Raw genomic sequence first — 24,165 nt, 5'->3', positions numbered from 1 at the left:
ATGGCTCATTGTAAAGTACTCACGATGGGGAATAAGATGTGTTGATGATGATGTCATCGGTGCCTTAATTATGACGTCATAATTCGACAAGTACAACGCTTGATCTGATCAATATGAATAAAACAAAAATTCGTCTGTAACTGTTAGTCCGATGGACACAAAAAAAAATTCAGAATATGTGCGGCTCCTCCTGTCGAATTTTTTAATGATAATTATAATGCCATGGGACACGTGGTACAGCATGTGGAACCATCTAGGGAAAAAATATCGAAAAAGGTTGCACCTCTATATCTACGAAACCGCTCCATGGAAAAAATTGAAACATGGCTCATTGTCAAGTACTCCCCTTGGGGAATAAGATATGTTAATGATGATGTCATCAGTGCCTTCGTTATGACGTAATAATTCGACAAGTACAACACTTATCCGATCATTCTGAATTTTTTTTCTCAGCAACTGTTGGTCTGATAGGCACGAAATTCTCACCATAGGAACGCCTGCTCATGTAAAATATTTTAATGATAATCATGACATCATAGGTCATGTGGTACAGGCGCCATCTTGGAAAAACCAAAAAATGTTGCACCTTTATATCTCCAAAACAGCTGCATGAAAAAAATTGAAACATGGCTCATTGTAAAGAACTCCATATGTGGAATAGGTGTTGTTAACGATGAAGTCATTGGTGCCATAATTATGACGTCATAATTTGACAGGTACAACACTTAGTCTGATCAGTTGGAAATGTATTGACCGAGGTCTATGCAACAATTATATTAGAGAATATAAATTTATTATGTCATCGCTCACGTGGTCTGGCAGCCATATTGGATCAAAGAAAAAAATGTTCAAAAACAGAAGAGTTGGCTCGCAACAAGTTGACTGCGCAGGGTAAGAATTCTATGAATACCATCCAATTTTATATATTTTTTCAACCGAAATCTTCAACTTAAATTGCTTCGAAAAATGTAATATCACATACACGTGATCTGGATCGGGGTGAGCTTCGCTCACTGTGCTGCACGCATTTGTCTTTGCATTAGTTCAGTTCATTGTGAATTAGACGCCCTAATATGACGGAGGACATTGTGAGACAGAAACTTCGTGCTGTACGCTTGTATTCTGCATCAGGAAATTCGGCTGAAGTTCACAGACAACTTGTCAAATAATGTTGTGCCGACGCAATTGATAGAAGAACCATCGGCAGAATAAACAAGCAGTTTTATGAAACCAGCAGCATTCTTCCAAAACAGTCACTAGGTAGGCCTCGTACTGTTCGAACTGAGGAAAGCAGAGCGGTCATTCAACAAAAACTCCACAGTAACACACCATTATCAACTCGTTGTTTATCAAACGTCACCAACATAAGCCGATCATCGATTCTAAAAATACTAAAAGACCTTAATGCGAAACCATACATACCCAGATTAATACACCACACAAAGGATTTTCCTATCACGCGAACCCGGGTTACACTCCCCCTAAAATAGATTAATTAATTATGTAAAATGATTAAAAATCACGGGGCAACCCAGGTTACCGCGTGGTGGATCACATATATATATATATATATATATATATATATATATATATATATATATATATATATATATATATATATATATATAATAAAAGTTAATTAGATACAAGATTGGGGATGTTGGGATTATACATTTCTTTAAAGGAAAAGGTGCATACAACCAAAAAAATTAACTACATCTACCCTGTTCATATATTGGTGTGGTTTTGACTCCTTGAGGGTAAAATAGAGATTTTATTTTTTTGGGGATACAGAATCGAGGTTCGTGTAAGAGCTAACACATTGAACATGAAAACATGCACAGACACATAAAACATGCAATGAAGGGAGCGGGAGACAAGAGGGGGAGAGAGGGAAGCACACACGCACAACAACAGAGAGAACAGGGACGTCGGTAGATCTGTGGAAGGGGTAGGGCTGGGGGATGAGGGAAGGGTGCACGGTATAAAGCAAATGTACACTTCTAGAAATTTCAGGAAAAAAGTTGGGAATTTAAAGAGGCGGATTTGGGGTGTTTTAACGGGGGTAAATTGGATGGGGGAACAAACACAAACACAAACATTTTAAAGATCAAGGTTTTGGATGGGGGAACATAAGAGATGGTGGTGAACAGCTGTTTTAAAGATCTGGAGGGAGGAGAGGGATTGAAGAGAGTGTGGGACTTCGTTCCAGAGGCGGGAGAAAAGAGGAATGAAGGAGTGAAGGTGAGCAGAGAATCCTGATTTTGGCAGTCTCACCAGAAGAGGGTTGCTGGCAGATCTTGTGCGTCCTGCAGGAATATTTGGGGGACAGAGCACAGACAAACAGGGGGAGCAAGGCCGGAGATGAGTCAATAAAAGACAGAAAGACCACCTCCCTGCCTGCGGTGAGAGAGAGAAAGGCCCTCAGAATCAGCTTCATCACGGGAGATTCCAATGATTCTGAATGCTTTGGTTTCAACCGTGTGAAAGCCAGCTGGGTGCGAGGCAGGAGCACCAGCCCAGATAGGAGAGTAGTATTCCATTGAGCTGCGGATGAAAGCTTTGTGTGTGGTGAGGAGCTCAGAAGTGCCCAAAAAGGACTTCCGCCTGATAGTGGATGCCCAGATGGCGACTGGCTTTGGAGGCCAGCTTGGAAATGTGATTTTCCCAGGAAAGATCACGGCAGATAGTGAGACCCAAAAAGCTTGACTGACAGAACTTCTTCAAGAGGATTGTTCAGAAAGTAGATGGGAGGGTTGTCCAGACGGTCTTTTCGGAGAGACAAAGTGAGAGTGTGAGATTTGTCAGAAGTGAAAGACATGTTCCACGTGTTTGACCAGTTTGTGATATTGTCCAGGTCTGCAGAGAGTGAAGAGGCTGCTGCCCGCCGATCTGAGGGTTGTGATATGGAGCGGCAGAGAGTGGAGCAATTAAGCAAAGAGATAGAGAGGATTTTCAAGTGAGTCGGAGAGATCATTAATGAAGATCAGAAAAAGCACAGGGCCCAGAACACTGCCTTGAGCAACTCCAGCCTGAACAGGAAGGGGAGAAGAGAGAATTCCTTTCAGGGGCCACACGTTGACTGCGACCAGAAAGAACGTCTGCAAGCCATGCGTGGAGGTTTCTATGGATACCATACGAGGAGAGTTTGGTGAGCAGGGCGGGGTGCCAGACCGTATCAAAGGCACGAGATATGTCAAGGGAGACAGCTCTGATTTCCTGTTTGGCATTGAGGACCTCCATCCATTGTTGAGACAGCAGAAGCAATGTAAACCTAGATAATTTGTAGTATATTGTCTGGTTAAGTGTCTGATGTTTATACAACAACAACAACAACAACAGGCATTTTAAGGCCATTTTCCCTGCAAGAGCGGGGGTTAGCCTTGCGGTCCCCATGACAATCTTCTCCATTTTGCCCAATTTTCTGCATCTCCCCTTGTTAACCCCCTTGCCCGCATTTCTTCTTCGACCATCTTTAGCCAAGTCTTTCTCGGTCTTCCCCATCCTCTACTTCCTTCTACATTCATTTCCATCACTCTTCTCAACCAGTCACTTTCATCCTTCCTCAACACATGACCAAACCATCTCAACCTGTTTCTCTTCACAGCATCCATCACAGGCTCTATTCCCAGCATCCATCACAGGCTCTATTCCCATCATCTTTCGCAATTCATCATTTGTCTTCCTCTCTCTCTCAACGATACTCCACACATCCACCGAACCATTCGCATTTCCACCCTTTCCAGCCTTCGTTGCTGCTCTACGTTCATTACCCATGTCTCGCTCCCATAAATCATAACACTTCTCACACATGCAGCATATACCTTTCCCTTCAGCTTCAACGACACTCCCCTCCTCGTCAGCACACCACTCAGTACCCGAAACTTCTTCCATGCACATTTCACTCCAGCAACCGTTGCCGAGTCTGATCCACCTTCTCCATTCAGCAGGTCGCCTAGGTAACAAAATGTTTTCACACCTTCCAGATTCACGCCATCTCCAAGATGCAACTCAATATTTCCTCCATCTGCAGCTCGCTCTGTGCACACCTTACACTTGAATGTAGCTGCCACACTGGTTAATGACCCTCTCAAACCACTACATTTTTGATGAACCCACTCAGCGCACATTGTACGTTGAATGGAATTCACTCCGACACCCTTCCTGCACACAGCACACGGCCACTTCCCAGTTCTTTCCACCTCACCACATGCTTTACCACTTGCCATCACCTTCGTTTTTCCGATATTCACCTTCAGACCTTTTGTCTCCATACATTCCTTCCACTTGTTCATTTTCTCCTTCAGTCCATCCATACTTTCTGCAATCAACACCAGATCATCTGCATACAACAACTCCCACGGTAAACCCTCCTTTGCGTTCCGAGCCAGGACCTCCATCACAGCTACAAATAGTAGTGGACTTAGTACCGACCCCTGATGCACTCCCACCTTCACCTCAAACTCACCACTGTTCCCGTCCTTCGTCCTTACAGTTGTGCATGCTCTTTTGTACATTGCCATCACTACTCTGATCAACCATTCCTCCACTCCTAACTTCCTCAATGCCCATGTCACTACTTCACGTGGAACCATATCGAATGCTTTCTCCAGATCAACAAACGCAAGAAACAACCTCTTCCCCTTCTCCATGTACTTCTCCTGCAACTGCCTCACAATAAAAAGTGCGTCTGTCGTTCCTCTTCCTGGCATAAATCCAAACTGCATTTCTTCAATCTTCACTTTCTTCCTTGTCCTCCTCTCCAACACCCTTTCCAATACCTTCATTCCATGCTCCAATAACTTTATCGCTCGATACGAGCCACAGTCCAGAGGGTCACCTTTCCCCTTGTATATGGGGACTAGGGTACTCAGTTCCCAATCCACTGGAATGCGGCCTTCTTTCACCACTAGATTGCAAATCTCTGTCATTCTCTTCACACCCCAATTTCCCGCTGCTTTCAACACATCTACCACAACTCCCGTCGGCTTCAACTCCCGAAGTTTGTGTGAGAAGATATGTGTTGCAAGTGTATCAATATATATCCGATGCATGATATTTTCTTCTTCTACACCCTGGTCTCCATCCATTTCCTACAGCACACAGAACACACTCAGCAGTCAGCTACTCTCTGCCTTCATGCAGCAGCCTCACCCTCCATACCAAACCTTCTAAGTAAGCCCCCATTCCCACCTCTCCCCACCAAAACCACGTCAAACCGGCTGTCGTGCCAATAACTAAGTGAGAAGTGGCCCCATCAATCATAGTTGGGATGACAGAGCGCCAAAACATTTCCCAACATCACACCACGCCCAACCCATGGGCAACCAATAACAGATTGTTTGTGGGCAGAAGGATGGCAAAGGTGCCAATCACGGGCAGAGGAGAAATGCTCTCTGGGCCAGTAAGCCACCAATGACAGCAGTGAGGGATCGTGGGGGGAGGACAAGTGAGGGGTCTTGAGTCTTGCTTCACATTCAGTTCTGTGGTCTTGTTCAGAGCTGTTGTTTCTTCATTTTGGAGTTGAGCAGTCTGGGCTTCCGATCTGCTCGGCTTCGTCTGTTCCTTCATTATGTTCCCTTGCGCTTTTGTTTTTGCCTTCATTCTTTATCTTTCACTTTCCCTTTCATTCTCTGTCTCTTTTGCTTCACTTTCCTTACACACCTTTCACCTGCCCATACATGCCTTTGCCTTCGCTCCACCCAAATTAGCTGGCTACATCACCGGACCCCCTTTTCCCTTTGCTGCATCATCACCCAGGTGTTCCCGCCAAAGAGGTGAGGTCGCGCCGCAAGAGTGACGCCACTGGGGCCACGGAGAGGACCTGCACATGACCATGCATAGAGCGGGACTGGAGTGGAACGTGGGGGGTTCCGGACAGTGGGACGTTGGAGCCAGAACTTTCTGGCGGCAGTTATTCAGCTGAGGCCACAACTTGTCTTGTCTCCATCTTCTTCTTATCCTTATCTCACATCTCCATTTTGCCCCTCACCCATCTCTCTCTTCAGACCGGATGCATGTTTGGCTCCAAGTAACAACAAAACAACAACAACATGCATTTTAAAGGCCATTTCCCCTGCTAGAGCAGGGGTTAGCCTTTTTTGACCCCATGAGAATCTTCTCCATTTTGCCCTATTTTCAGCATCTCTCCTTGTTAACCCCCTTGCCCGCATTTCTTCTTCCTCCATCTTTAGCCAAGTCTTTCTCGGTCTTCCCCGTCCTCTACTTCCTTCTACATTCATTTCCATCACTCTTCTCAACCAGTCACTTTCATCCTTCCTCAACACATGACCAAACCACCTCAACCTGTTCCTCTTCACAGCATCAATCACAGGCTCTATTCCCATCATCTTTCGCGATTCATCATTTGTCTTCCTCTCTCTCAACGATACTCCGCACATCCATCGAACCATTCGCATTTCCACCCTTTCCAACCTTCGTTGCTGCTCTACGTTCATTACCCATGTCTCGCTCCCATAAATCATAACACTTCTCACGCATGCAGCATACACCTTTCCCTTCAGCTTCAACGACACTCCCCTCCTCGTCAGCACGCCACTCAGTTCCCGAAACTTCTTCCATGCACATCTCACTCTGGCAACCGTTGCCGAGTCTGATCCACCTTCTCCATTCAGCATGTCTCCGAGGTAGAAAAATGTTTTCACACCTTCCAGCTTCACACCGTCTCCAAGATCCAACTCAACATTTCCTCCATCTGCAGCTCCCTCTGTGCACACCTTACATTTGAATGTAGCTGCCACACTGGTTAATGACCCTCTCAGGCCACTACATTTTTGATGAACCCACTCAGCGCACATTGTACATTAAATGGAGTTCACTCCGACACCCTTCCTACACACAGCACAGGGCCACTTCCCAGTTCTTTCCACCTCACCACATGCTTTACCACTTGCCATCACCATCGTCTTTCCGATATTCACCTTCAGACCTTTTGTCTCCATACATTCCTTCCACTTGTTCATCTTTTCCTTCAGTCCATCCATACTTTCCGCAATCAACACCAGATCATCTGCATACAAAAACTCCCACGGTAAACCCTCCTTTACGTTGTGAGCCAGCACCTCCATCACAGCTACAAATAGTAGTGGACTTAGTACCGATCCCTGATGCACTCCCACCTTCACCTCAAACTCACCACTGTTCCCGTCCTTCGTCCTTACAGCTGTGCGCACTCTTTTGTACATTGCCATCACTACTCTGATCAACCATTCCTCCACTCCTAACTTCCTCATTGCCCATGTCAATACTTTGCATGGAACCCTATCGAATGCTTTCTCCAGATCAACAAACCCAAGAAACAACTTCTTCCTCTTCTCCATGTACTTCTCCTGCAACTAACCTCACAATGAAAAGCGTGTCTGTCGTTCCTCTTCCTGGCATGAATCCAAACTGCATTTCGTCGATCTTCACTTTCTCCCATATCCTCCTCTCGAATACCCTTTCCAATACCTTCATTCCATGCTCCAAGTAACGTAGAGTGCTAAGTGACATATACCATATGACCATAGACTGCTTATTAATTTGCCTGTAAATACATGTGTTGCTTCAGTAAAAACCCTGTTTTGGAAAGGATTTGTGTCCTGATTTATCCTGGCCATTTTTATGGTGATACAAGGCAGATGCCAGTGATTAACCAGCTAAATTGGCTTATAGATTGCAGATGCAGTTCCGCAACATTGGTTCCGATCGGCCGACTAATTAAGATCTGTTGCGTGACTACTGGCACGATACTCGCTCGTACTCAGGCTTCTTTGTATGGTAACACGACTCTGGCCATGGGATCCCGCGGGAAATTCTGGGGCGACTGGCTATTGTGGTCTTTAAAGATGTCCTCTTGAAGCTATCCGGAGGTGACATCCGTCACAATATATAAATAGGCTAATGCTGCCTATCTGTCCCACACAGAAATAAGGAAACGCTCATAGGAGAGAAAAAAATCAGGTAAAAGTTGCGTCAAATTAATCCAAACCTACGGGGAAATTATAAAGTTTTCAATCAGACAAAGAAATTAACCAGGGCAGTGTATAGACAACAGACCGCTGCCTTGATCACTCCCAAAGATAACAATTTTTTCTTTGCTGTTAAAAAATATATAATCTCCCATTTTTGAGCTCTTTCAATCAGCGCAGGAATAAAAGGCTTCCTTTTTTGTTACCACAGGCTTCTACTAGTGTAGTAATAAAAAGCAACAGCAGATCCAGTCTCAGTTGACATTCTACCCACTCCCCGGTGTTTCTGTTCCACATTTTGAGCACTTGTGATCTGTTGCACAACACATTTTGAGCAGATCACGAGTGAAAAAACTAGCAGAGATGACACACCATCAATGATGCAACTGGCGTTTTTTGCTTGAGGTTGGTCAATAACACTGCTAGATTGTTATTGCCCAATACAATAAAGCATTGCTCAATTGACGCCTCGCACCAGCACGTGACCGGGAAATAATTGTCGCCTCGGGAATAAAAATGGACACGTGCTGAGGAATGGGATATATTGGCCAGAGGAAGCCTGCTGGGAGGCGAGTGAAACATTGTCTGAGAGAGATGTGGAGAGAGGTGTTTTACTGCAGATGAATGAAAACAGGCCGATCCCGATGAACTTTATATTAAAAACCAAAAGAGTGTTGGCAAATCTTGGACAATTGTGAATATCCAATTCGTATAACTTTTTGAATGCCCCTTGTATAATAGAGTATATGTACGAAGTTCCTCTATGAGCCTAAGACATAGGTCGGCAACTTGTGGCTCAGGATGCATATGCGGCTCTTTATGGATTTTTACACAGCTCCTGACACTAACCTTAAGGGTGTAGTACTGGTGAAGAATTGAGAAAACTACATAGGTACCTTTGAGAGGCCTTTACACAAAAACAAAGTCAAGTTAATATCTAATTTTCAGTTTTTCTTGAAAGATATAATCTTGGCTTTAACTCAGACCAGTTTCAACGCTTCTTTGTCATATTACATGCATATAATTTGCATAAATTAGACCATCAATAAAAAACAAGGAAAAACAAAGAACACATTTCTACTTCTATCTTCTATGTCACCTATCATTCTTTTCACACAAAACTTGGTACATGTATTATACATGTGTTACTCTACTACCTGATGAGAGGATTTTGTGAAATTATGTCAAATGTTCACTAATTAGCTAATTATGCCAATTACCAGATAAAACTTGGTTGTCCTTCAATAAATCCACAATGGCTACTCCTATAAACAAAAGCCTTCATCATTTTAAAGGAAGTGATATTCTGAATATCCTGTCCAAATTTCAGCCCAAAAGAATGATGCAAATTAAAGTTATAACAAATTTCATGCAAAATATTATATTGAATTGAATTGAAATTTGAATTTTTCAATAATTAGGGGTACTTCTATGACCTCTAATAGCATGATTCTTGTTTATAAGACTATAAGGAAACTGTTCAGCTAAATTTTAAAAAACTTTAAAAAAAACTGTTCACCAATACTACACCCTTAAGTTTAAAAAAACAGCCAGGACATCGACAGCGCATGCGCAAGACCTGCTCAGCAGGGGGGCATAGGGCCACAGATCATTGTGTGTGTGTGTGTGTGTGTGTGTGTGTGTGTGTGTGTGTGTGTGTGTGTGTGTGTGTGTGTGTGTGTGTTGTTAAAATAGTCGTTACATAAGTATGGTCCGACATTATTAGCGCTGAGGAAGCGCCTCTAGCGAATGACTTCCAGCCATTGTAACGCGAATTCCTGTCACAGGAATTCTGAGATCATATAAGTGTGACGTGGCAGTTCCTGATTGGTTCGTGTTGGGGAACCCCTTCTCGCTGCCGACGTGACGTAAATTCGCGCACGCGCACTGGTGAAGCGCGAGATTCGGCCCAAGGTTCTTCTTATTATTATTATTATTTTTGTATACAAGATCGAGGCTCGAAATTCCATGCCCGAACCTCAGCGCAATCCAAGAGGATTCACTTGTTACTTCTGCCACCAAAGGAAGGCGGTGGTTATATTTTCACCATTGTTTGCTTGAATGTGTGTTTGTTTATTTGTTTATGAGGAGGATACCTCAAAAAGTTGTGGATGGATTCGGATGAAAGTTGATGGATAGGTTGTGGACGAATTGATTAGATTTTGGTGAAGATCCGGATCCGGATAATAGAACTATAAGTGATCTTTCACCAAATAGAGATGGGCCAAAATCAATATATAGCATGAAATCTCAAAACTTTATGGACGATTCAGACAAAACTTAATGGATGAATTGGTTAGGTGACAAGAACAAGCCGATTATTGGTTACCCTTGTGTTTTATACCTCTCCCCCCCCCCCCTCCCCTTTCCCACGCCTCCTCCCCCCAAGCCCTCTCCCTCCCACACTTCTCCCTGCTCTCAAATGTTGTGGTTGTGTGCTTCCCCTTCTCTCCCCATCTTGTCTTCCGCTCCCTCTTTTTGTATATTTTGTTTGTCTGGTTGATTTGTTTGTGAAATAAATGTTAGCTCTTTCACGAGCCTCGATTCAGTATACAAAAAAAAAAAAAGTCCAGATGCAGATATGGCCTATCAGTGAGATACAAAATGTAAACTGTTCAGTCTGCACGGGGGGTGTGTGCTCTACCGAGTGCTGGTCCAGCTTGATAAGTACCAATCTCATATTTATGTAGATCATGGTTCTTAAAATATTGCATTTTAAACTAAATATGAAAAATAGCTCTTCATGGTATTTTAGTTGCCGACCCCTGGGCTCATACAAAATACAAAATCAGCTTCCTGGTTCAACCATCCTTATTTCGTACCCTTGTGTTGTTCCTCTCAGCCTTCAGCTCGGCAATCTCTTCCTCCTTCTCCAACAGCTGTTCTCTGCAGCTCCCAAGCTCTTTACTGAGTGCAGCCAGCTCCTGCAGACAATCATAAACACCAAAAACCTTTCCAGTGAAGAACATGTACACAGTTTGAGCTTGAAAATAGTAATACATGGAATGATGTCCCAAAAGAAGAATGCCAATAAAAGACTGTGTTGACCCATCCTACATGATGCCCTCAGGCCCCAACCCAACACTCTGCTGTAATTGATTCTGAGTTTTTTCAAAGTAGGTTTTGAGATCACAATATTTCATTACTTGGTAAGTTAATAAATTTCTAGAGAACACCTTCTTGGTCAATGTCCTTAAATGTAACATGCTGGTCCAGGTTGACAACATCTTGTGATATATGGTACAATGTTTGTAGTTTGTAGCTCTTGTTGTTACAATTACTTGTTTTTTCCTGTCTGACTGTTTGTCTGTGAGCAGGATATCTCACAAAGTTATGGACGTATTCATAAAAAAAACTTTAAAAAAAAAAACTTGCTAGACAGGTTAGGTCAGACGAAACGTGTTGGACAGGTTAGGCATGTGAAGTTGGAATTGATTAGATTTTGGTGAAGATCTGAATCCGGATATGAGAATTTCAATTTATTAAGTGATTCTTAACCATTGAGATATGGGGCCAAAAACGGTACACCGTACAGCACGATATTTGAAAACGTTGTGGATGGATTATGACAAAACTAGCTGGATCACTTGGTTCGGTGACAAGGACAAGCTGATTCGACTTTGGTTCAGATCCGGCCTTTCAATGGGATAGAAAACGTAAACTGTTCAGTTTGGTGGAGGTGTGCGCTCCACCTAGTGCCGTTCAGGTTATGATTGTATTAATGCGATATTTATCTGACTTCTGACAAGGCTGACAGGAGAGCTTAGGAGTGTGTGAGTGTGTGTGTGTGTGTGTGTGTGTGTGTGTGTGTGTGTGTGTGTGTGTGTGTGTGTGTGTGTGTGTGTGTGTGTGTGTGTGTGTATGTGTATGTGTGTGTATGTATATATCGACATATGTGGGAAAATTACATGCCCAAACCAGGAATGAAATCTAGGTCCTCAGGTGAGAGTCGCCCAGATAGCTCAGATGGCAAAGCACTGGCACATGGTTAACCAGAGGACATGGGTTTGATTCCTGGTCTGGGGGCGTAATTTTCCCACATAGAAATTAATTAGTTATAATCCTGTTCATTTATTTAATATGCAGATATATACTGTATATATATATATCCAAGAAGGAGGGAATACTTGGAGCCATTAAATAAGTAGTGGTAGTCGTCGTGGTAGTAGTGGTGTCTGAAAACTCTGAGAAAGTGTTCATGCATAGCGAAGAAATAATAATGATCACGTGGAATTATTGGGCACATATTTCAGTGCAAAGAGGAAACTTTACCGGATGACATTGAATATACTTCAACATAACAAGTACAAAAAGTTTTAATTAAAACAAAAGCCGCGTCGATGTTACACAATGCCTAGATGCAGCTGTGCCTATAACGTCGATGTTATAGGCACAGGACATTCCTATTGATTCGATTACTTGATGTTATTTTTGTGCAAAGTGAAAATATATCTCGGCAATTTCCCGTGTGTGGCGACGAATTTTTAATATATCTCGGCATTTTCCCGTCTGTTATTTCAGGCGGTGTATGACTGACCATGCCACGATTTAAACAAAATATATATATATCTCGGCATTTTCCCGTCTGTTATTTCAGGCGGTGTATGACTGACCATGCCACGATTTAAACAAAATATATCTCGGCAATTTCCTGTATATGGCGACACGTGAACGAAGCTATGCTCCTCTCTCCACATTATTGTGACGACGTATAAATTAAATATTTCATCGTGACGATTGTCATCAAATGGACGAATTTTTAATATATCTCGGCATTTTCCCGTCTGTTATTTCGGGCGGTGTATGACTGACCATGCCGCGATTTAAACAAAATATATATATCTCGGCATTTTCCCATCTGTTATTTTGGGCGGTGTATGACTGACCATGCCGCGATTTTAAAAAAATGTATCTCAATGGACTTGAAGTTACAGGCCTTTGAGAATTCATTTCGTTCTATAAAGGGCAACTTTCATCGGATTTTCTTCCCGTTTTTTTTCAACCGAGTCTAAAACTATGTTAGCGACTGTGAAAAATGAAATGATATATCGAATTTGATTTGAAATAAAACTGTGTGAGAGAGGAAGACACCACGGGCCTACAAAACAGGCCTCAAAGCTATGCGAGTTAATAAAATGGTGGATATTTGTTTATATGAAGCCTCTCCCACAATGGGTGGAGCTATGGTTCCCAGAATGGGTGGAGCTTTGAGGTTTTGTCTTCTCTGCAAGAACAAGAACAAGAAGAAGAACAACAACAACAGCAGAGGGCACTCTATTAGCAGCGTCTGCGACGCGGCTAAAAATGCTTATTTCCAACCATTAATGATTAGTGACTGCTACGAGCAAAAAGATCTACAAATATAGAGTTCGAACTTCATTTACATGAACTTGGAAAGCTTATATCTTCCTTCGACTTATTGTCAGAAAAACAACCGTTACGCCTAGGTCCCCCGTCGGTGAAGTGATGTGAGTTGACAAAGTGGAAGACGCAAGGCGACCATCTTGGATTTTGACGTGGCGACCCAAAATTCAATAGCGTTCTTCCTTATGCCGAGATACACCCACACACCAGATTAGAAGTTGGTACTTCGTTTATTTTCCAAGATATTCCGCTCACAAGCTTCAGACATACATGGCGGCGGCCATCTTGGATTTTGACGTGGGTTGCACCCACACACCAAATTAGAATTCGGTCCTTCGCTCACGTACGCACGCACGCACGCGCGTACGCACGCCTGCACGCACGCACGGACGGACGGACGGGAAAGCCATAGTCCCCCTTTCGCTCCGCGGTGCGACGGGAGACAATGAAGCGTTTCCATCACGACCTAAATGTATTGGAACTGTCAAACACGGAGAGGGATGTGATGCGTTGCTGTATCGCTCTTTGTAACATTGACACACTTTAATTAAAATATAATTATATTTTCAGCAAGGTTTAAAAAAAAAAAAAAGTTTGAGCACTAAATAAAAGCTTTCGTGAACATTTTGAGAAGATGGATGGAAATTTTGAATTGTCATATTAATTATCGCATAACCACTATTTACAGTACATTCAGAAAGTATTCGACCCCTTCACTTTTTTCACATTTTGTTATGTTGCAGCCTTATGCTGAAATCGTTTAAATTCATTTTTTCCCTCATCAATCTACACTCAATACCCCATAATGACAAAGAGAAAACAGGATTTTAGAAGCCTCTCCGCAGTGAAAGACACACGAAAGCTTGGAGTTTGCAAAAAAGCACCTAAGGGACTCTCAGACTGTGAGAAACAAGATTCTGTGGTCTGATGAAACAAGATTGAACTGTTTGGCTTCCGTCTGGCCACTCGGCCATAAACCCCAGAGGGGTGGAGTGTTGCAGTGATGGTTGTCCTTCTGTAAGTTTCTCCCATCTCCACACAGGATCTCTGGAGCTCAGCCAGAGTGACCATCAGGTTCTTGGTCACCTCTCTTACCAAGGCCCTCATCCTCCGATTGCTCAGTTTGGCCGGACGGTCAGTTCTAGGACGAGTCCTGGTTGTTCCAAACTTCTTCCATTTAAGAATAATGGAGGCCATTGTGCTCTTGGGAATCTTCAATGCAGCAGAGATTTTTTTTGTAGGCTTCCCCAGATCTGTGCCTCGACACAATCCTGTCTCTGAGCTCTGCAGGCAGTTCCTTCGACCTCATGGCTTGGTTTTTGCTCTGATATGCGTTGTCAGTTGTGAGACCTTATATAGACAGGTGTGTGCCTTTCCAAATCATGTCCAATCAATTGAATTTACCACATGTGGATTCCAATCTAGGTGTAGAAACATCTCAAAGATGATCAAGAGAAATGGGAGGTACCTGAGCTAAATTTCAAGTGTCATAGCAAAGGGTATGAATACTTGTGTCAATATGATATTTCATTCTTTTCTTTTTAATAAATTTGCAAAACTTTCTGAAATCGTGTTTTCTCTTTGTCATTATGGGGTATCGAGTGTAGATTGATGAGGGAAAAATGAATTTAAACGATTTCAGCATAAGGCTGCAACATAACAAAATGTGAAAAAAGTGAAGGGGTCTGAATACTTTCTGAATGCACTGTATATTGATTGCGTCACCGTTATCATCATTTTGTATGCAGCCTGTGGCTGCTGGCTGCATCATTTTCTGTAAGGACAGCTGTGCCGCTGATGTAGTGCCTCTGTTACCCGTAAGCTGGTACTCGTTTTGCCGACCTCGGAAGGATGACAGGTGAGTCAACCCACCTGGTGTTATCTAACTGCACCTCAGTGGCTCAAACTCACGACTCCAAGATCTTAAGCCAGCCACCTCAACCGTTAAACCAACAGCAGGCATGTAGTGGTGGTAGTGGTGGTAGTGGTGGTAGTGGTGGTAGTGGTGGTGGTGGTATTACTATCATCATCTACATTTCACTGGCAACCAGCTCGTAGATTTTCAAGCCATAATGAAGAAATAATAAAGGTAGGCCGGGTTCGCAGCCAATCTTGCATTGTAATCATAATTCCAATTGTATTTCTCATTTGTAATTGTGACAGAATGAGCAGATAAGGAAAATGTAAATGGACGTAAAGTGTGACGAATGGATGAAAAACTGCTCTTCTCATATTATGCAACAGCTGTTGCTGAGCTAGGCAGTCACGATGGCCTAGACGTTTTGAATAGGCGCCTCTCGGCTGACGAGCCTGAGTTTGAATCTCGAGCAAAACTATATTTGAATCTCGATGCAAGTTAAGCCGGTCATCCCACCTGCACGCGTTGGCTGTTGGTAGATGTTAAAGACCTCATGGGTGACTTTCGCGAAGAGCGAGCGAGTTATCGCCGGCACCCTGAACAAATTACAACATGAGGCACTCATTGACGGCTTTGGCAGAAATTACGCTCAGTCAAGGATACATTTTATTGACTGTTGCTAACTTAATGGTAACACACTTGTTACCTCTGCCACCGAAAGTGGACCGAGGTTATGTTTTCTCCCCTTTCTCTGTTTGTGTGCAGGATATCCCAAAAAGGTTATGGACCGATTCGGATAAAATTTGTTGGACAAGTTGGGTGTATGAACAGGACTAATTCATTCCATTTTGGTGAAGATCCGGATCCGGGATGAGGATTAAAAAAAGGAAATTTAAATGATTCTTCACCATATGGACGACTTATGACAAAACTTGGCGGATGAGTTGATTAGGTGACAGGAACAAGCCGATGAGATTTTGGTTCAAATCCGACTGCAGATCCGGCCTATCAGTGGGATACAAAACGTCAATTGTTCAGCCTGGCGGAGGTGTGCTCTCTACCGAGTGCTGTCCTTGTTTCTGGATAGCTCCTTGGCAATGAAGCTCCGTCTCTGTTGTGTGCGACTCTCATTGATTCTCCGTTGCACAGTTCAGTTGTTGAATAAGTTTGAAGGAGAAATTATTTGCGGTGGTCTTCCAGGGGGTATTCAGGTCAGGGTTTTTTTTATTTGATGAAATACTGATGAAATTTGATGATGATGAAATTTGATGAAATTTGATGATGAAATTTGATGAAATTTGATGAAATACCGTGACCGATTCACAGCGGTTTATTACGGACTGCTACGGCTTCGTTGCGGATATACACGGCGGAGATACGGTGCCTCGACGTTTGCTTGCGGTTCCTTACGGTTCCCGGCCCAGAATATAAAAACGGGGGCCCCCCCGCTCTCCCCTCATTCTGCTGCTGACTTCCAAGGGGGCAAGACCTATCCAGGAGAGCCATGGACGGAGCACCCGCTGCCCAGAGAGTCCAAGGAGAGGGAGAATCCTTGCGGATGGTTAAGATGGCCTTACGGGGTCTTACGGTGGTGTTACGGCAGTTGCGGAAGCGTTGAGGAGGCGTCGAGGAAGCGTTGCGGTCTAGATTTCCGTAGCACTGCCGTAATTTTCTTACGAGAGTTTTGGTCTGGACCAAAACTCTCGTAAGAAATTACGACCCCTCCCGGACGCTTAAGGATCCATACGAATGCTCCAGGAAGCGTTGAGGATGTCCCAGGTGCCACAAGGAATGCTCCCGGTTGTGCACGATTTTTTCGCCGCAACGCCGCCGTAAACGTCGTAACGACCCCGTAAGGCCGGTGTGAGGGGGGTTTAACATAGCCAGAATGAGACAAGAGAGGAGTTAATTTGTGTATATGGGAGACAAACATATTTGGTGGGTTAACACAGAGGTAGCAGACTCAACTTTGAGCCATCTCATGTAGGTTTGATTGCCGACCCGATTACAAACTTCCACCCTGGTGTTACACGGGCAGGGTGTTCCGTCATCGAGTGCTCTATCCCTCAGATTGAGTGTTAAATTGGGGACCTGTCACCTGGCATTGGTTGTCGTTGCATGTTAAATATCCCACAGTATATTTTTCATGTAGTAGTGGAAGTATTTCCAGCACCTGGAGAGATGCGAAATTCCTGCCCTACTACCATGGCTGGGAAGGCAAAGCATCCAATGTATTTCCTTGTGCTGGAAGCTGCTTCAGCAGTCCCCGGTACACTGTAAAGGGTATGCGATTAATCCGATCCAGTACAATGGAGAGTATAAATCAAAGATGTACACAGGAAGCTTCGACTTTAAATGGTGATGACGGCAGCCATCGATGAGCAGCCCAGCATGCTGCTGCGGCAACAACAGAAGGGTTACGAGAATAAACTTCCTTTGATGACACAAACTTGTGCCCTCACACTCAACATACCGTGGGTTCATAAAGTAAATAGCATCGGGAAAATCACACAGGTAGCCCATGCTGTTGAAATTAGTCAGCTCGGTATGACTGGACTATCGGCCAAATCATCATTACTATATTTGTCTGTCGTCTTATTAGTCCCCTACCGGTGTACACCGGAGGGGACTATAGGTTTGCACGCCGTCCCTCCGTCCGTCAGTCCGTCAGTCCGTCAGTCCGTCAGTCCGTCAGTCCGTCAGTCCGTGAGTCAGTCCGTCACGCAAAGAACAGTTTTCCGGACTTTTTTTCTAAACGCTTAATGCTAATGATTTCAAACTTGGCACATGGTTTCCTCGTGATAAGTTACAGATCAAGTTCGAACTTCACGACGTTTCGATCATTTTTGACAAAGTTATGGCACTTTGAACTTTGGTAATTCTGATAATTCTGATGATCCTTAACTCCGTGCCATTTTAAGTTTTAATTTCCTTTAAAAAAGATTTTCTCTGCAATAATTGGACCGATTGAGATCAGATTTTCACCGTAGGGGGGACTCGGTCTGTAGAATATTTTAATGGTAATTATGACGTCACAGGTCACGTGGTTCGGCCGCCATATTGTTTGTCGTGAAAACACGAAAACCCCTTTTTCTCTGCAACGGCTGAACAGATCGAGGCCAAACTTTGCAGGCAGAATCGCATACCCATGACGAACAAAAAAGTCAGCGAGCATGACGTCATGCATCACATGGTTTCAGAGTTATGACGTTTTTAAGCATGAACCTTTAAAACCGAGCTCCTCCCTCATTTTTGATCCAATCGAGGGGAAACTTCACAGATATGTTCAGCATGTCAGTCTACTGAAATGTCCTTTTGGAATTTGCGATAGGGCACGTGGTTTGGCAGATATCGTTAATTAAACGAAAATATTTTTAAAAATAGATATCTCTTGTTTATTCGAGAGTTCTCCTCAAGCCGCACCGCGCGCCCTCAGCCTCGTCTCGCGAACGTCAAAAGCGCAACACAGCGCGCGCTTTCCGGAGGGGCGGAGCCAAGCCGAGCAACATATATATATATATATACACATCGATCATTGATCGTGAACCAGAAAATATAATAAATTACTGATATTTAGCGACTCGAAAGGTTCTTTATCAACAACTTATTTTCTCGTGCTTCTGCTGACATGTCTGCAAGGTGTATAAATCGAAGTCCCGAGTGCGAATCACAGGTGAGCCCGTCCTGAGGTAATTTGCGATTGGGAACGATTCAGAACCTGTGGGTGAATAACCCTGGGTAATTTCCCCAACAGTTTTCCGGACGACAGACTGCCGGTAGGGGACATGTATTGCAGCGCAATACTCAGAATGCTTGTTCGAATTTGACTCCACCAGGGCTTAGAGTCAGAAGCAGAAATCTCAGTGTTGATTATGCTACGTGGCACTTTCCTTCTTTCCTGCAACATCCAAGGGGCAAAACAAAACCAGTCATTGGGGGATTGGGAAGATGAGTGCACCTCACCATACTTGAGAAGGAAATAATGGTCCATCTGAAGAAGATCTGATCCAGTATGCAGCTACGGGATCTGGGTTACTATAACATGAGAATTACAAAAACGGTGGAAATAATCCAAGTATTCATACACTTTTAAGCATCTGTCTTTCCCTCGTGGTCCCCCTGTACTGTCTTTCCCTCGTGGTCCCCCTGTGCTGTCTTTCCCTCGCAGTGCCCCTGTGCTGTCTTTCCCTCGTGGTCCCCCTGTGCTGTCTTTCCCTCGTGGTCCCCCTGTACTGTCTTTCCCTCGTGGTCCCCCTGTACTGTCTTTCCCTCGTGGTCCCCCTGTGCTGTCTTTCCCTCGCGGTGCCCCTGTGCAGTCTTTCCCTCGCGGTCCCCCTGTGCTATCTTTCCCTCGCGGTGCCCCTGTGCTATCTTTCCCTCGTGGTCCCCCTGTGCTGTCTTTTCCTCGCGGTCCCCCTGTGCTGTCTTTCCCTCGTGGTCCCCCTGTACTGTGCTGTCTTTCCCTCGTGGTCCCCCTGTGCTGTCTTTCCCTCGTGGTCCCACTGTGCTGTCTTTCCCTCGTGGTCCCCCTGTGCTGTCTTTCCCTCGCGGTGCCCCTGTGCTGTCTTTCCCTCGTGGTCCCCCTGTGCTGTCTTTCCCTCGCGGTGCCCCTGTGCTGTCTTTCCCTCGTGGTGCCCCTGTGCTGTCTTTCCCTCGTGGTCCCCCTGTGCTGTCTTTCCCTCGCGGTGCCCCTGTGCTGTCTTTCCCTCGTGGTCCCCCTGTGCTGTCTTTCCCTCGCGGTCCCCCTGTGCTGTCTTTCCCTCGTGGTCCCCCTGTGCTGTCTTTCCCTCGCGGTGCCCCTGTGCTGTCTTTCCCTCGCAGTCCCCCTGTGCTGTCTTTCCCTCGCGGTCCCCCTGTGCTGTCTTTCCCTCGCGGTCCCCCTGTGCTGTCTTTCCCTCACGGTCCCCCTGTGCTGTCTTTCCCTCGCGGTGCCCCTGTGCTGTCTTTCCCTCGCGGTGCCCCTGTGCTGTCTTTCCCTCACGGTGCCCATGTGCTGTCTTTCCCTCGTGGTCCCCCTGTGCTGTCTTTCCCTCGTGGTCCCCCTGTGCTGTCTTTCCCTCATGGTCCCCCTGTGCTGTCTTTCCCTTGTGGTCCCCCTGTGCTGTCTTTCCCTCGTCGTCCCCCTGTACTGTCTTTCCCTCGTGGTCCCCCTGTACTGTCTTTCCCTCGCGGTGCCCCTGTGCTGTCTTTCCCTCGCGGTCCCCCTGTGCTGTCTTTTCCTCGCGGTCCCCCTGTGCTGTCTTTCCCTCGTGGTCCCCCTGTGCTGTCTTTCCCTCGTGGTCCCCCTGTGCTGTCTTTTCCTCGCGGTCCCCCTGTGCTGTCTTTCCCTCGCGGTCCCCCTGTGCTGTCTTTCCCTCGTGGTCCCCCTGTGCTGTCTTTCCCTCGTGGTCCCCCTGTACTGTCTTTCCCTCGTGGTCCCCCTGTGCTGTCTTTCCCTCGCGGTCCCCCTGTGATGTCTTTCCCTCGCAGTGCCCCTGTGCTGTCTTTCCCTCGTGGTGCCCCTGTGCTGTCTTTCCCTCGTGGTCCCCCTGTGCTGTCTTTCCCTCGCGGTTGTCAGCTCTTTCACGAGCCTCGATTAAGTATACAAAAAAAAAAAAAAATCCTAAAGTTGCACAGCAATGTCAACTTCCGAAAAGAAGAACTTGGTCGTATCTTCATCAGAGACATTATGACTGACCAAATGACGCAGCCACTTTGATTGAGTAATATGCCAAACAGAACCATTGTAGGAGGGATGAAAACTTATGAATCATTGAAGGTGTATGTGCTACAATATTCATCAGATATGATTTGAATACGACTGCTACAAGGAAGACAGACACACGGACAGCCAGTTAGACCAACGTCCGAGCAAATCCCCCGACTCATTACAAAGTCACATGGCTCTGCATAAACTTGGTCAAGGAGTGATGCACATGGACATCCACTGGGCCAATCAGATTTGATAGGATGGCACGGTGGAAGTGCGCTTGCTTTTGAGTAGTCTAGTATGGGTTCAATTAATTATCGACTTGACTGTAAACTGTCATCATGGTGCTTCACATCAGCAGGTACTTTGTATACGACATTAAGCCGTGGGACCTGTCTGTTAGCACTGGTTGCTGGTGGATGTTCAACGTCTCACAATCAATTTTGATGGAGGATCAAATTACTGAACCAACTCGCCATGGGGAGATCGACAACCTCGGTGACACACACACACACACCTAATTGAGGTGTCAGTACCCAGGGATGATGGTCTACATTCTACAACACAGAAATCAAGAAAATAGCCAAATACCAAGATCTCAAAAATTAAGTGAAAAGATCTTTGATGCTGAAGAGCACTTAAATAGTACCAGTGATCATTGGAGCAACGGGAATGAAAGAGAAGAACCTTGCAGACATCTTAAGAACCATCCCTGGGAACATTACTACAAATGAACTACAGTTGGAAGCTGTCCGAGGCTCGATGACGATCCGCAAAAGAACCTTCAGAACAAAACTTTGAGGACAAGAAAGCTTCACAGCTTGGTAAATGAATCAGGATTCCTTATCAAAAATGAGGTGGATACTTCTAGACCTGGGAAGACTCTGCTCCACCTTTTGAAACGCGAATATGGAGAGATCAATCAAGACACACACACACACAGGCAGGATATCCGAGAGGGATGCACACTCACCTCTGAGCTAGCTATCCTCGGTTCGAAATCCCGACCCAGCTATAAACTGTCATCCTGGTGTTTCGCAAGCACGGCAATTCATCAGTGTGTGTTCCATGGACGTTAAACTGGGCATCTCACCTGGCAGCATTAGTTGGTGGACTTTAAAGATCCCACGGTGTCCTTTGCGAAGAATAGGTGAGGCATTTCCGGCACCCACCCTTGCCAAATTACAAATTCCTGCCCTAACCTACAGAGGGCATTGCTTGAGTGGCACAGCTGCACCCTCAGTAAATGATGAAACCAGCAGCCATGCGCTGCATATGAAAGGAAATTAAAATACACACTCACACAGACCCATACACATGCACACACGCACACACACACCCATCCAGACAAGAAACAATTACCCAAAAGTGAATGTCCTGCAAATTCCTCCAAAAGATATGTACCATAAGTAAGGAAGTACTGTACTCGCAATTTATTTTGTAAAATGCAATCAGGAATCTGAAGTCATGCAGGTACAGCCAGGTGACCACAAGGAAAATCACTTCCAAAAAGTCAAATAACACAATCCCAATTCCCGGTCAACTCTCATCTCACTCCATGGCACCACCTCTATCGGTTACCATGGAGTTGCACCAGTACTTAGCAACCAGGAAAGCTATAAGTATATGGCATCTCTAGAGGACTGCCTACCTCCACAACTGCCTTTGTTCACTATCAATTCCCACTTGCTGCAGGTTCTTTCGTAGTTCTCTCGATTTGCTCCATACCTTCCCATATACGAGCCTGAGCTCTTTAAATTTCCAACCTGGAGAACCTCGTTGATCCTAGCTTCCACATTTCAAGCGCCAGGAAACTCTCACCTTTGCAGGTTGAAACTTACACACGTGTATATTTTAAGGTTCAAACACTTTTGATACATCGATCTCTCGTTCATTTGCTTATCCTGGCTCTTTCGCATCATCTAGTCCGAACTCTGCGCTTCAAGTCATTATATACTTGGCAACTTGACAAAATTCCAGCTAAAGGTGAAAATGAATCAAAAATCTAGGAGTGCAGAGAATTTAGGAGGTAATATTTGTGAATTTAAAGAGGAAATCTTTTGGTGACATCCTTGAGAGACAAATTGGAATTCAAATCTTTTTCTGTGTTACGGTAATAATATGAATGACTCCTCGAATGTTGGAACCGTTATCAACTTCGGCTGTTCAGCTTCTGACCTCATAGTTTGCACATCTTAGAACTCCGCACATCCATCTCCTTAAAATACTCCAAAATGTCAACCTCTCCAGGTTCTCAAGAACACCAGCACTTCAACTGCTCAACAGCTCATGGAGCCCATTGTTTCCGACAGGCTATAGTTTCTCACCTGTGGCAGTGCCGCATTGAGTTGTCGTTGCAAAGCGTCCCTCTGTGATGTGACCTCGCGCAGTCGCCCTTCTGCCTGTACCAGGCTCTCTTGACTGCCCCTCAAGCTTTCCAGTAGCCGGTCCCTTTCGTGTAACATCCCCGCCATTAGGTGCTCAAACGCGGCTTCGTCCCAGACTCCGCCACCGGCGCCGGACCCTCTCCGCCCCCCAGAGCTTCCCGTTCCTGGCGCAGAGCTCGCGGTGAGGCCGGTGGCCTGCATGAGTCCGGGTGAACCGGTCCCGGCCGATGAGATTATTACGCTTCCTCCGACCACTCCGGCCATCTGACTCGCGGTGACTCCCGAGCCAGTAATGCCTCCTCCACCACCTCCGTCCTCCGAAATCGTGGGCATGACCTCGCACATCATTGCGCTGTCGGTAACGAAGCCCGCAGCTTCAAGGAGATAGGTTGGAATGATGAAAGACCCTCAGGAAATCTGAGGCAAGGAGAATCTTTGGGAAAGAGGACGAGGAGGAGGAGGATGGGGGGAGGGGGGGGGAATAAATACAGGAATTGGAAGGAGTCAAAAATGGGGCAGAATAAGGATGTACTGTGAGATGGCGCAAGATGGGGCCTTTCAGAATGACCTATTGTAGGCTGAAAGTGGGGCCTTGAAAGTTATCTGGGAATAGATTCAGGAATGTCGTGGTCTCTGCACATCTTTAGCTCAATGCTGGGGAAGGACAGAAAAGAAGAGGAGAATGAGGATAAAAAGATGAGGTAAATGAAGAGAAAAAAGGCAAATCAAATAAACCGATGGAAAACGATCATTTCGGCATAATTTGGTTAGGTTTTTAAATTTTGCAATCACACCGGTTTAATAAGTTCCTGAGGAATCGTCGAAATGCAGAAATTAAAACGTCACCTCGTATTAGGAACCAGGCTTCATGATGGCGGATCCACAACGTTTACTTTA

General features: G+C 45.1%; 1 protein-coding gene across 1 annotated transcript in view; it reads right to left on the bottom strand.

Annotated features, from left to right (window-relative positions):
• Positions 1–24,165, bottom strand: part of LOC137438312 (liprin-alpha-1-like) — a 76,632-nt gene that overhangs the window by 51,418 nt on the left and 1,049 nt on the right. The window contains exons 2-4 of the mRNA XM_078766982.1: positions 23,837–23,922; positions 23,209–23,701; positions 10,793–10,894 (exon numbers count right to left, since the gene is read on the bottom strand). Of these exons, the coding sequence (XP_078623108.1) occupies positions 10,793–10,894; positions 23,209–23,616 (510 nt within the window). The 5' untranslated portion in view covers positions 23,617–23,701; positions 23,837–23,922. The remainder of the gene's footprint in view (positions 1–10,792; positions 10,895–23,208; positions 23,702–23,836; positions 23,923–24,165) is intronic.

The sequence above is a fragment of the Myxine glutinosa genome, chromosome 13 (genome assembly GCF_964187855.1).
Source record: "Myxine glutinosa chromosome 13, kmMyxGlut1.1, whole genome shotgun sequence".
NCBI classification, from domain to species: Eukaryota; Metazoa; Chordata; class Myxini; order Myxiniformes; family Myxinidae; genus Myxine; species Myxine glutinosa.
Note: the sequence above shows the minus strand (reverse complement) of the source record. Positions and strands in the feature narration are given on the sequence as shown.